The sequence below is a fragment of the Lonchura striata genome, chromosome 3 (assembly GCF_050655825.1).
Source record: "Lonchura striata isolate lonStrDom1 chromosome 3, ASM5065582v1, whole genome shotgun sequence".
In the NCBI taxonomy this organism is placed as follows: Eukaryota; Metazoa; Chordata; class Aves; order Passeriformes; family Estrildidae; genus Lonchura; species Lonchura striata.
The window spans coordinates 95,983,488-95,995,541 of record NC_140705.1 but is presented as its reverse complement, the minus strand read 5'-3'; the positions used below and the strand labels follow the sequence as shown (position 1 = coordinate 95,995,541).

At 49.0% G+C, this 12,054-nt stretch overlaps 1 protein-coding gene across 4 annotated transcripts in view; it reads right to left on the bottom strand.

Annotated features, from left to right (window-relative positions):
- Positions 1-87: 87 nt before the first annotated feature.
- The window catches only part of TTBK1 (tau tubulin kinase 1), an 87,406-nt gene continuing 75,439 nt past the window's right edge, over positions 88-12,054 (bottom strand). For all 4 annotated transcript variants that reach the window (XM_031504273.3, XM_085575820.1, XM_085575821.1 and 1 more), the window contains 2 exons: positions 7,884-9,484; positions 88-7,139 (listed from right to left, as the gene is read on the bottom strand). In XM_031504273.3, coding sequence (XP_031360133.2) covers positions 6,713-7,139; positions 7,884-9,484 — 2,028 coding nt within the window. In that variant the 3' untranslated portion in view covers positions 88-6,712. The remainder of the gene's footprint in view (positions 7,140-7,883; positions 9,485-12,054) is intronic.

The window sequence follows — 12,054 nt, the reverse complement described above, 5'->3', positions numbered from 1 at the left end:
ATGCTGAGCCTGCAGTGTGGTTGTAAACAATGTTCATGGTGAAGGAACATGTCTTGCAACACCAATAAATGGGAGAAGACACCAATAAAAAGGTAGACAGGCTTTTAATGGCATGATCCAGAATCCCCTTTTAATAAAAATCTAATGACAATTGTGTCTGATATGAACAAGAATAATGGCATAATAGTTTATTTTTTTTAAGATGTGATCTGAAATTAAGACAAATGCCAGGTGGGTCTGTACATAGACAGGGCTTCTGTGATGCATGCCAGATTTTATGGCCAAGAAATTTGCCATGCAGTTGAACCAGACTGTGGTTCCTCAGTCGGAGTCCTACATTCTGTTTGCAGTGTGTAAACATTCTCCAGCTGCTTCCCTAAAAGAATGCAAAGAAGATATGTAGAGAGATTTAGCCTTGGGATTCAGTCACATTTCCAGGCAGGCAGTACCGCAGAGCAGAAGTCTTGTCTCCAGAGTGTGCCAGAGGCAAAGGAAAACGTCGGTGCGCCAGGTACAACATCTGAGTGTAGAGTCACATGCTATCGTGTTAAAAGGAGATATATAAAATTATCTGTGTTTCCAGCTCCAATTCCTGTCTGGAGAAGAAGCAGCAGGTCCCATAGCACAGCAGTCCTGCCAACACTGGTTTCACACACAGGGATACCCCCACATCCTGCAGAGCTCATCCCACCCTCCGCAGGAATGGTCCCAAACCTGTGCCGTGCATTCCCAAGGAAACATCAGCCCCAGCCTCCTCCAGGGACCCCGTGCCAGAGCTCCCTGCACTCCAGGCAGGGCAATGTGGGCCAAGCCAGAGGCCGAGTAGCCACCGAGGAGCACCGTGCTGACACCAGTCCTGCAGGATCTGCACCAAAGCAGAGCTCTCACCCTTGAGGCCCCTCTGGTTCAGCAGCTGAGAGCAGGAGAAATTATTATCTTGGTCCTGACAAGGAACCCAGTTCTGAATTTGCTTTGGTAGCTCCCTTCCTCCTTTCAGCACAGAGGGCATCAGAGTTTACTTTAAACCTGCTTTCCAGCCATTTGCAGCTCCAGAAACAAAAGGGATAATGTTCCTCCTTATGACCCAGCATATGGCCTGCATGGGGCAGGGCCTGCACAGGTTGATGGCCAAGTCTGACTCAGGCTCTGCAGAATCCAGGAGGGCTTCAAAGCCCCCCCCAGGCAAAAAGAGAATGACCTGGAGGGAACGTACAGTTACTTTGAAGACGAGATTTGCTGGAGAAGCTACATTAGGAATAAAGTGATGATGTATAAATCACTGTCATTTCCTGGGATTCTGGCTATATTTGGGATCACAGCTTCAGCCTGCAGGTAGAGTTATTCCCTGGCCTTGCAAAACTACCAACCCCAATGCTCATGGAGGTCATAATATCAGCTGGCTCTGCTGCCACTGCCAGCATAGTCCCAGCCCCCTGGAATGCAGCACCTGCTGCTGCTGCTGCTGCTGCTGAAGAGCACAGCCACTGGGGGTTCTGCAGAGGACCTTGGGAGCCAGCCCATGGGCTCCCACCCACCCAGTAGCCAGTTACAGGCACATGCCACACAAGGAAAGGGTCTGAACAGCAGCCCAAGCTCTTTTCCTCATGTGGAGATACAGCTGGCAAACAGATGGAATCAAAGGTGCTTGCAAACTCTCAGGTGATCCCCCTGGACTTTGTCAAACCAGCCTAGCACTGCTGGAGCATGGGCATATTTCAGTTCAGCCAGAAGAAACTCATTTGATACCAAACTCATTATGTGCACCGTGGGACTTTTACTGTGTTCACAGGTTTAATTTAACTGCAGGTGACTGATGTGTGGGGCAAGGCCTTTAGTGGACACTGGTGTCAGTGCATGTGGAATAACTGTGGGCCAATGAACTATACAGAGAAAAGAGAAGTGTGCTGAGGGACCACTGTGATGCTACTGGAGCTGCTCAGGCTATCAGTGATCGTCTTCTTACAGAGGATCTACAGTGAGAAAACATCACTGTGTTGGAAAGGAAAAATGTGAAAGATTTTCTTGCCCCAACACAACTTGCTTTGGATCAAAATGTTTCACCACCAAACTCTCAGTGCTTGTGTTAGCCAGGAGCAGCCAAGTGAACAGCGATGCTCCAGATCCTGATCCATGCCCCACAGATCTGTGTGTCAGTCCAGCAGCTGTTGCAGGTCTGGTGGCAAGCAGGACAACTGTCAGCCACCCAGGCTGGTGTTTCAGCCCTGGTTCATGCTCAAGCAGGTGGAGCCTCATAGCTCACCTGCACTTTGGTAGAGTGGTATCCTGTTCCCCCATCCACACTAATTGCACACAGCAGTCAGCCCTGCACACATCTGAAGTCACAGATGAGACTTCTCTGAAGGTAGCAGGATCCTTTTTAACCTTTAGTCACTATATATAATGGTCACTACTTATATTGTTATAATAATATATATATTATAATATTCTTTACTTAAAAAAGGGCAAGCAAAGTCTCCTGCCTCTCACTGATTCCAAGCACAACTGACCCAGAGATATTTGCTACCAAAACACCTTTTGCACCAAGGCAAACAGAAGTGCCTGTGCTGCCAACCAGACAAATCAGTTAAGCAGCTCCATCCATCCGTGTGTTTGAACCTCTCCACAGTATCAGTTTGACTGGTGCCATGTGTCCTTTTTCTCCCTCTGTTCATATAACCCATTGCCACACTGCTTAGTGCTGAGAACCGCCTTTCAGATTCCCCACGTGGCACATCCCCCCTGTATCCATGCTTCTTGGCAGGCAGCTCCTGGCCAGCCAGCAGCCACTGGCTCCTTTTCACCAGCCAGGGTGCCATCTCAGCTGGTGGGAAAGGTCCCTGCAGAGTGAGGACTCAGCATGACACCAGGCAGTCCCAAAGACTCTTGTAGTCCCAACACAGATGAAGGTGTCACTCCATACCCACGCAGATGAACGCACAGATGAAGGAACAGTGGTGGCCTGTCCCAGGAGTTCCCTCAAAACACACACGGGCAAAATCACCTGCAAGGACACAGCCACACACCCCCAGCAGTGCTTGAGCAGCCCCATGTACCCTCAAGGCTTGACAGAGCTCACATGAGACTCATAGCAGAGAACAGGGTCTTGCCTCTCCCACCTTTCTGGGATGTGACAGCCCACCGTGTCCTGTAATGCTAGAGTAGATCCTCTGGCATTCCTCAACCACCTGACTTCTCCCTAACATCAGAGGCCTCATCTCCTCTTATCCCCAGACATGTTCTCCTCTGTCTGCTCCAGCTATGGCAGGTGCCCTTTCAACTTTCCTGCAGGGAAGCAGAAGAAGAAAGGACCCAGAGGAAATTTTGTGTGTAGTGCTCCCTCAGACAGGAGCACCTCCATCCAGGAGGACATGGCCTGGGGCATACCCTGCCATTGATGCACTTTCCTGCTGCCCTTCGTGCCAGGGACAGCTGGGAAGCAGGGCTGTGCAGGAGCAGGGAGCCTGGCAGCACAACCACGAGGAGAGATGACTCATGCTGGTCTCAGATCTCTTTGGACCCAGCTGCACCTTCAGCCCAGCCCTGTCAAACAACACTGTGAACAGTTTTATTTTCTGTGCTGGCCATCTTTCCCTTGCTTTCTGAAACCTGTGGGACATGCCAGGTGGCTCTCCATTATATACCAGCTTTGGCAGGTATCCCAGCGGGACCAGGAATCTACTGCACCACAGACAGAGATGATACCTTGGTGTCACCAGAGTCCTGCCTGCTTCTTGTGGTTGGGTCATGGTAGACAGACCTCTTAGAAGACAGCTCAGTTTCACAGAAACCTTTTAATAAGAAAGTTCCCATAGTCCTGTGAAAGACTTCACTGGACAGTTGCTTCACAATTAAAAGCCTGCTCAATTTCTTCATCTGCTGTTCTTGGCTGTTCTGACTTTCCTGCTTTCATGTGCCAGAGGAAGACCACAGAACCAGAGAACCATAGAATGGTTTGGATTGGAAGGGACCTTAAAGATCACCCATTTTCAGCCCCCCTGACATGGGCAGGGACACCTTCCACTAGACCAGGATGCTCAGGGCCGTGTCCAGCCCAGCCTTGTTTCTGCCCTGGAGCTTCCTTCCTGACATAGGGCCAGAGAAAACTGTCCTTTAAACTTTTTCCTGAACAAATACACTGATTGTGCTTTATTGGCTTCCCATGATGAGGCAGGTTTGATAACCCTGTTAATAGTCCTGTAGTCCTCTTTCAAAGCTCTTTCAATGTCATTTTTGGCATGTGCATTAAGACCCAGATGGACTACCTGGTAAAGACTTCACAACCAAGTCTTACCATCTGAGCACTCTAAAATTAATAGACCTCCTAAATGAATGGAGTCCCATTAGGATTTATATTTCTGGAAAGAATCTGTCTTTGAGTTTATTCTGTTTTCTAGTTTCTAAACCTGCAGTGCATGCTTAGATTCTAGTCTGACCCACACTTCAAACTCAGAGAAAGTTATAGTGCCACCAGAAGAAGTGGTCACAGTCTCTGTGTGTCCTTTTTCTGTTGTGTGACCAAATGGTGAACCAGAGTGATGAAATGAACCAGATGAAAAATAAATTGGCAGATCAGAGCAGTTTGCATTGTGCTGGATCAGCATTTCCAGCCACTTTATCAAATAGCTGCTGCACTGTAAATGTGGTGGAACTATGCAGCTGGTGCAACAAAACATCTGGAACTTGGAGGGATGTTGCTTTTGATGGCAACATCAGCTCATCCAACAGACCACAGCCTGGGTTCCCTCTGAGTTCCCAGTGCTGCTCTGAGGACATGTTTTCAGGCTAAGCTGTGCTGCTTACTCAACCAGGGTGAGCCACATCAATGGAAAACACTTAGAGCTAGGTGAAATAAATTCTTAGTGTTGGCAACACTGAGACTGTCATATGAAGAGGCAATTCCTGTCTCCTGTTTCTACACATTTCCCTGTTCAGGTGTGCAAGGAGTACCCTTTTCTCCCAAACACCCTGTCACAGGTCTCATATTCCTTCCCAGGACTTCTGTAGATACGAGCAGCTTCAGGAGTCCTTGAACTCGATGGCCATCAGTGTGACTGTTTGCATTCATGTTCAAATGAATCAAGGTCATTACTGTTCAGATTCCCTTGTCAAGCTTTGTTGTCTGCAAATAGTAAATATTTGCAGGTAGTTGCAACTGCAGGAATAGGTGTATAGAGCAGCTGTATTTTTGTTCTGCCTCATGCAAAGCCTCTTTTAGGCATGACAGTAGTGTGAAGCACAAATTATTTGGGTCTGGAGTGTTTTCTCCTGTGATGTGTGGGGAGAATTTTGTCTACTTCAAGATCTCATCAAGATCAGACAGGTACCAGTCCTTCTTGCTTTCACTTTCAAGCCTTCCTAATTAGTCTGGGGGCTAAACAATTGGTTGATGTAACTCTGAGTGTTAAGCTTATGCTCAGATAATATTACTTGAAGAGAACAGCCTTGCTTTTATGTTCACATTATTTATCCTCAACATGTGGCAGAGGTGAGCACCAAGGAAAAGACATAACCCCCACCTCTGCCACTCAACCCACTGTCCCCTCAGATAAAAATGCACATGGCCATGGCATGCCAGCAAACGTCTCATTGCAAAGCAGCAGGTTTTGGGTGTACTATAGGATAACAATTTCCCATCCTGCTGTGTAGGGAAACTTTCAACCACAGTGCCAAAATTCACAGACACCAAGAGCATGACAATAAAACACAAGGAATTCAGGTGCAAGGGGCACCCAGGCTAAAGGCATCCAGTGACTATTCACATCTTCACTATGGAGCTGTGTTTGGTGGACTACAGGTCTGTGGCACCAACCAAGCCCAGGGCTGAGAGGAACCACCCTTGCGGGGGGATGTGATGTCCACAGATCACAGTTTGGTATTTGTGACAGATGTGGCTGCAGTGTGCTCCCTTCTACATTAATTAGCAAGAGCTCTTGATTTCCCAGCAAGCTGCCAACACACCCCTACTTCCACATAAGTACCCACCACACAGGCATCTCTGAAACAGCAGCAGTGTCTGAGAAGCAATGCCAGACAGCCTCCTCTGTGGAACATACTGGAGCAGGTAGGAGCATCCAGCAAGACCTGCCTGTTTCCTAATTCCCACCTGTAGAGGCATCTCTGGAAAGGAGAGAAGAGCCCTCTCCTCCTTACCCCTTCTCTTATCTCAGCACACAAGGATGCATCCATCCCTCTTGAATAAGCTAGTAGCAATCCCTTGCTAACACAGATGGTGGGAGGTGAGCCAACACTCAGGGAGATTGTGGAGACCAAGACTGGTGTTTTCCCAGCAAGGAGAAAGAAGGGGCATGCCTGAAGGACAGGAGCCTTCCTCTTTAGCAGGCCTTGTCACCTTGCTCTTGTCACCTCTGCTCCTGTTTCCACAGCTGGAGTCGGTGTTGAGGACTGGTATTGCTAACAGAGAGGGGAATCCCTGGGGAGGGAGGCAGGTCAGGCACTGGGCAGGCTGCCTGGGTCACGGTTTGGTGCTGTGTGTTAGCAAGCGTGAGCTGCGGGCTCCGTGAAAAGGCTCCGTGGCTCAGAGGCTGCCAGGCCCGTGGGAGCTGATTGCAGTGTGGGGTGAGAGTAAGTGAAGCATTCAAGTACAGCTACTGCTATACACTCGTGGGTCCAGCATGAAGGCTGTGCTGCAGCATCTCAAGTGTATACTATATGCAGAAGTTACCCAGTCTGCTGGGCTCGCAGAAGAAGGTCATTATCTGGCAGCTGCCTTACTTTCCAGGGACACCTGCTTTCCTTTGGTTGCTGGACTTTGAGTCTGGGTTTTTCCTCTTTGTCGTTTTTTGGCCACGCCAGGAGATGGCAGGGAATCTCCTGTAGGCCCTGGGGCCTGAGCTGAGGGCTGAGGTCGGGGGGAAGGAGGAACTCGCTGAGGAGCAGTCCCTGGTTTATGCTGTCGGCAGGGAGAAGGACTTTCCCTCCGAGGCAGCAGCTGGCTTCTGGGGGAAGTACTGGGGTTCCTGGAAGGAAGGACGGGGCTCCGAGGGGATGCACCACTGGACCTCTGCGAGCTGCTCCGTGGCGGAAGAGACGTGGAACTTGGTGACAAAGGAAGCCGACTTTGTACCTGTGTTGTTCGGCCTTCATATGGGACACTTCCAGCTGGTCTCTGTGTCTGAAGCCTGCAGAGGAATAAAAGAGGGAGAATGAAGGGAATTTTGCAAGGGACTCTTGGGCTCCTGGCAGGATTGGCATGAATGTTTCCAGGCAATTACAAGGAGTCTCCAGCATCAGGATGGCAAAACCTACACTGTGAACCAGATGGGGCACCAGTTTGAACACCATCCTGTAACTCAATGCAGTTAACTGCTAAGTGTTTGCCTTGATCCTCCAGCACTCTCTGAGCCAACACACAGGCATGGTATCTGGGACTTTTCTTAACATGCAGAATGGATCAGCAGCCTCTTCCAAGGCAGGAGATACAATTTGGGAATGTGGACATGAGTTGGATTGCACCAGTTGGCCTCTGATGGTAACTGTGACGGAACTGAGGCACTCCCAGCTGGCAGCCTCACTGTCCTTACAGCTCTAATCACAACAGGCAGAAGGCCAGGTCTCCCTGCAGAGTCATGGCTGTGCTGAAAAACTGAGAGTTCAACACTGGGGGCATTTGCTATCGTCAGACCAAGTGAAAGGGCTTGTAAAAGGAAATGTCTCAAAGCCAGGGCAAGCAAAGAGAGGCTTAAAAAAAAGAAGACAGACAGGTGAGTACTTCACACACCTGTGGGCTGAAATGACTGTAGGAAACAAGGATGGGCTATGCATTCAAGCCGAGTAAAGGATGAAGTCATGGGAGGTGAGCAAAGCCCTAGCTGTGTCTCCTCAACAAGCCAAGCTGTTTGCATTTCTCAACAGTTTGGTCTTACCTGCAGGCAGCAGCTGCATCCAGTGGGGAGCTGCACAGTCCTGCCATTGCAGTGGCCACGGAGCTCTCCGACCTCGTCACCTCCAGTGGTGTTTTCACCGGCATGATGGGACGAGGAATTCTGCTCCTTGTGCTTATGGCTCTCTCTTCTCTCCCCAGCAGTGCAGCCCTCTTCTCTCCCTTCCGTGGGATGGAGTCATCAGAGTCATGGGTGTCCTCCTCAGAACCAGTGGCTGACAGGGTTTCGGAGGCTCGCCGCCGCTCGTCGCTGGAGGAGGCCGAGGAGGAGGCACCTGAGGCCAGCCGGAGGAGGCGGCTCTGTCTCTTCTCCATCACCAGGCGAGCCAGGTCGGGTTGCTTTGCCCTCTTATAAAGCCTTTCTTTGGCTGAGAGTGAAGTTGAAAGGTCTGAGCCAGTGTCCTCCTCAGAGAACAAAATGGGTATCCGACTTCTATACCGGGAGCCCAGCGGCCTCCTGGGGCCCTGCTGGGGCGTCTCGAGGGGGGTCTCTGCTCGCTTCAGGTGTTCTGTCGCTGATGCTGCCTTCTCGAGGCCAGGCTCCCTTGTAGCCACCTTATCGGGCTCTTCCAAATCCAGCGAGAGCGCCGCTTTGCCGGAGAGCTCCGGCTTGTCCTTGGGAAGCTTTGGCATGCCGTTGGGAAGGGCCAGCTGCTCCCCCACAGTCTCTGAGGTGGTTTCGATGTGGTTGGCCGAAAGCGCGCAGCTCTCCGTCTCTGCCCCTTCCAGCCCGGAATGAATGCTTCCGTTCTCCACCAGCACCAGGTTGTCCTCCAGCTCCTCCTCGATGATGACCTCCTCGAACTGCCCCGGGGGGCAGTACTCCTCATGCCGCATCAGCTGCCCGCTGGAAGACATCACGTTTAGGTGGGTCTTCTCAGCAATGTGAACAAACGTGCGCTCAACTTTGGTGAACGGGGAAGAAGCTGTAGCCACTGCCACGGGAGGCTTTGGTTCCGATTTGAGGACTGAGGACAGGGTCCCTGGCTCAGACACATCCAGCTGGCTCCCCATGGGCTGCGGCCGCTCGCTCTGAGGTGTCAGTGCAGCAAGAGTGCCCAGATCAACTTCCGGAGGTAAGTCTGCGGCCACTGGAGACTTTTTCAGATCACCTGGTGAAAACAGCACTAATGTTTTTGAGCCTTCCTCCAGCTCCAGGTCCCCATCAGCAGTGGATGCTCGACCCTTGGACCCCTTCTGGTCATCAGCCAGGAGTGTGGACGGTGCACACTCCTGGCTGCGCTCCGTGCTCTTCTGACTCAGGTCGCTGCTGGAATCACTGTGCATGTCAATCTCATTGCCCTCCTCCTCCTCCTCCCCCTCATCCTGCTCATCTTCCTCCTCCTCATAGTCTTCCTCCTCTTCTTCCTCCTCCTCCTCTTTTCCATTCATTTCCAGATAAGGTTCCAGAGGTTTGCAAGGAGCAGTCAAGACAATATTTGAAAAATCAACTTTCTTTATCCGCTGGGATAACTTAGGCTTTTCCCAGTAGTTGCACATATCTTTTCTGAAGTCTTGATAAGGCAAACTCAAAGGGACTGCCTTGGGCAGGCCATTTATTTCAAATGACTTCAGCATGTATGCCTGCAGGAAGACAAATGTGACAAAAGAAGAGGGTGATTTAGCATTCAGACATAGCATTGACACAGAACACATCAGGACCAACAGCAGCAGGAAAAATCCATGGGAAGCATCTAATCCATCATGCTTCCAAAATACATTCCTGAGCAGTCATCACTCCATCATTTGATTTGTACATACCTTAGAGAGATTCACAGATACTTATCAATGAATGAAACAAAACATGCCAAAGAAGTTCCTTTGTTAGCAGTCTTTAACCTTGACATAAAAGAACCATTTTCAAGCAACTCCTCAGGATTCTTTCACATTTCCCAATCTTCTTCAGTGTTTGTGTATTTATTTCAGAATTTATGTATTTACATAGTCACTCCTTCCTTACTGGAACCACTTTAATGACCAGACCACAGTGAACTGAAGGAGCACCTCTGGGCTAGATAAATTTCCTGATCACTTTCCATTACCATCCACCATTGTCCCTGGGGCAGTAACACTTGTAGTGCTACTGTGCTCCTCTGGTCTACCATCCATCCCCCGTTCTGCTCCCACATCCCTGTAGCAATGCCTCATTCTGTCTCCTACAGGCTTCTGCTTCCATTAAAATCATCAGCAAGTCATGAAAGCTGGCACATACAGTGTCATTATAAGACCCTGGGGTGTCCGACCAGAAGTGAAGGGCAGACAGGACAGGAGGTGGGGGCACTGTTTCTCCAGCAGCCTGTGGCAGTAACACACTGTGAAATGACTGCAAATGATCCTACAGAAAAACAGTAGCTCACACACACATGCACACACTTGACCAAACAAGGCCAAAATAAATAGGAAATGCCTGTCAAGCATGGCCTAATTAACAATCAGTTGCAAATGAAAATCACATCGGCAGCACTCTGCAGAATTGATTTTAAACCAAATAATTTACAGCACACTTCTGTTAGGGCTTGCAAACTGTAACCTCTCCATAAAATCAACTGGTCAATAATACATCACATGCTACCCTTGAAAAGTCCTAACCATGAACAGCAGGGCTCCAAACATCTGCATTTTCCAGTGGCATTTGACAGTGCCAGAGGATATTTAGGCTACACAACTAAACATGCGCCCACTTAACCATGTAAGCTCCAGAGCTGCTAACAGCTACCACATTCACTTGGCTGTGGGAATGGATTTTTTTGTCTCCTGGGAGAAAAAGCCCTCAGTGGCTTTTCAGTCCAATGGCACAATTAAAAATGGTGCTGAAAATCTGCATGTGCTGTGCTTGAAATGTACTATTTTTGTGTTTCTGTACAACAGAGACATTTCAAATAGCCTCAAGCTGTTCTGCGTGGTGGTAAGTCGTTATCTAGTTAATATTTCTTTTTATATCTTATAAATTAAAACACAGGCTGGTTTTGGCAATACCTCTGGAATCCAAAACTGCTTCTCTTCTTTCATTAAAGCTGAAGCCTGGCCCTGAAGATGGCCCTGTATTAGCCTGGTTTGGGCTTTCACTGACCCACTCTGCCTTTTGTATCAGATGGCAGAAGTGGCACTTGGATTGGTAAGAGTAATTTCCTTTCCTTTGCAAAGGAAATTACTCACATGGCTTCTTCCCTCAGGCATTTCTTGGAAATTAGCTCATTCAACAGCCTAGGATTGGATGATGCATGTTGGCTGGGTTTGTTTTTCCCAAAAAATACATCCACAGTGCTATTCCTAGAATCCTGAACAAACAGATGCAATTCCCCCGTAGGAATGGGACCTGACCAACATCTTGCCTTGTGCTGAGCCCCCCATTGGAAAGAGTTCCACAACCCCAACAAGAGTTCCTTTGCTGCTCCACCTCACGCCATTTTCTAGATGCTGTGTTTGATTATGCAGATGGACAATTGCTGTTTTTCTTTGCATAGTGAAATATGCACCTGTGTAGATCTTCAGATCTCTTCCCAACCCTTGGCTTGTGTCATCTCTTCTGCTTTGTGGTCAAGGTGAGCTGAATCCAGCCATGCAGAGGACATCCTATATAGGCCAAAGATATGGTTTCTGTGCCCTGCAGTCTGCCCCACCAGCAATGTTGTCTCCAGCAAACCCTCTTTCCTCAATAGCTTTTCCCTTGCAAGACATCAAAAATTTTTCTGAGTTGAGGTAACACTAAACAATAATGTATGACATGGAGCTGGACAGCAGGATGTTGCTGTAAGAAAAATAGTAGTTCTTTATTTCTTGCACTCTGGTGTCTCTTTGCTACCACTAAGTCATGCTGTAGATAACTTTCTAACCCCCATGTACTCTACCTCTATAAATTCCTTGCAGTATTTAGGAAATGGACTGTGTTTCTGTCTGTCATTTCAATTTCTCCATGTATGCTCTACTTCCCTGTATGGACACTGCACCCTGAGCACAACAGTGACTGCTTTGCTTCTGCCTACCTTTGGGAGACTTGGACTGCTTCAGCTGCTGCATGCAGTGCCCCAGAACTGCCAGAATACACTCCTCGAAGCAGCCCGAGACAGTCGCTGCCTTGCCACTTGTAAATGCACGGCGGAGTAAGTCCAAATAACTCAAATATCCAGCTACAAGAAACTCTGCTGAACAAGGTG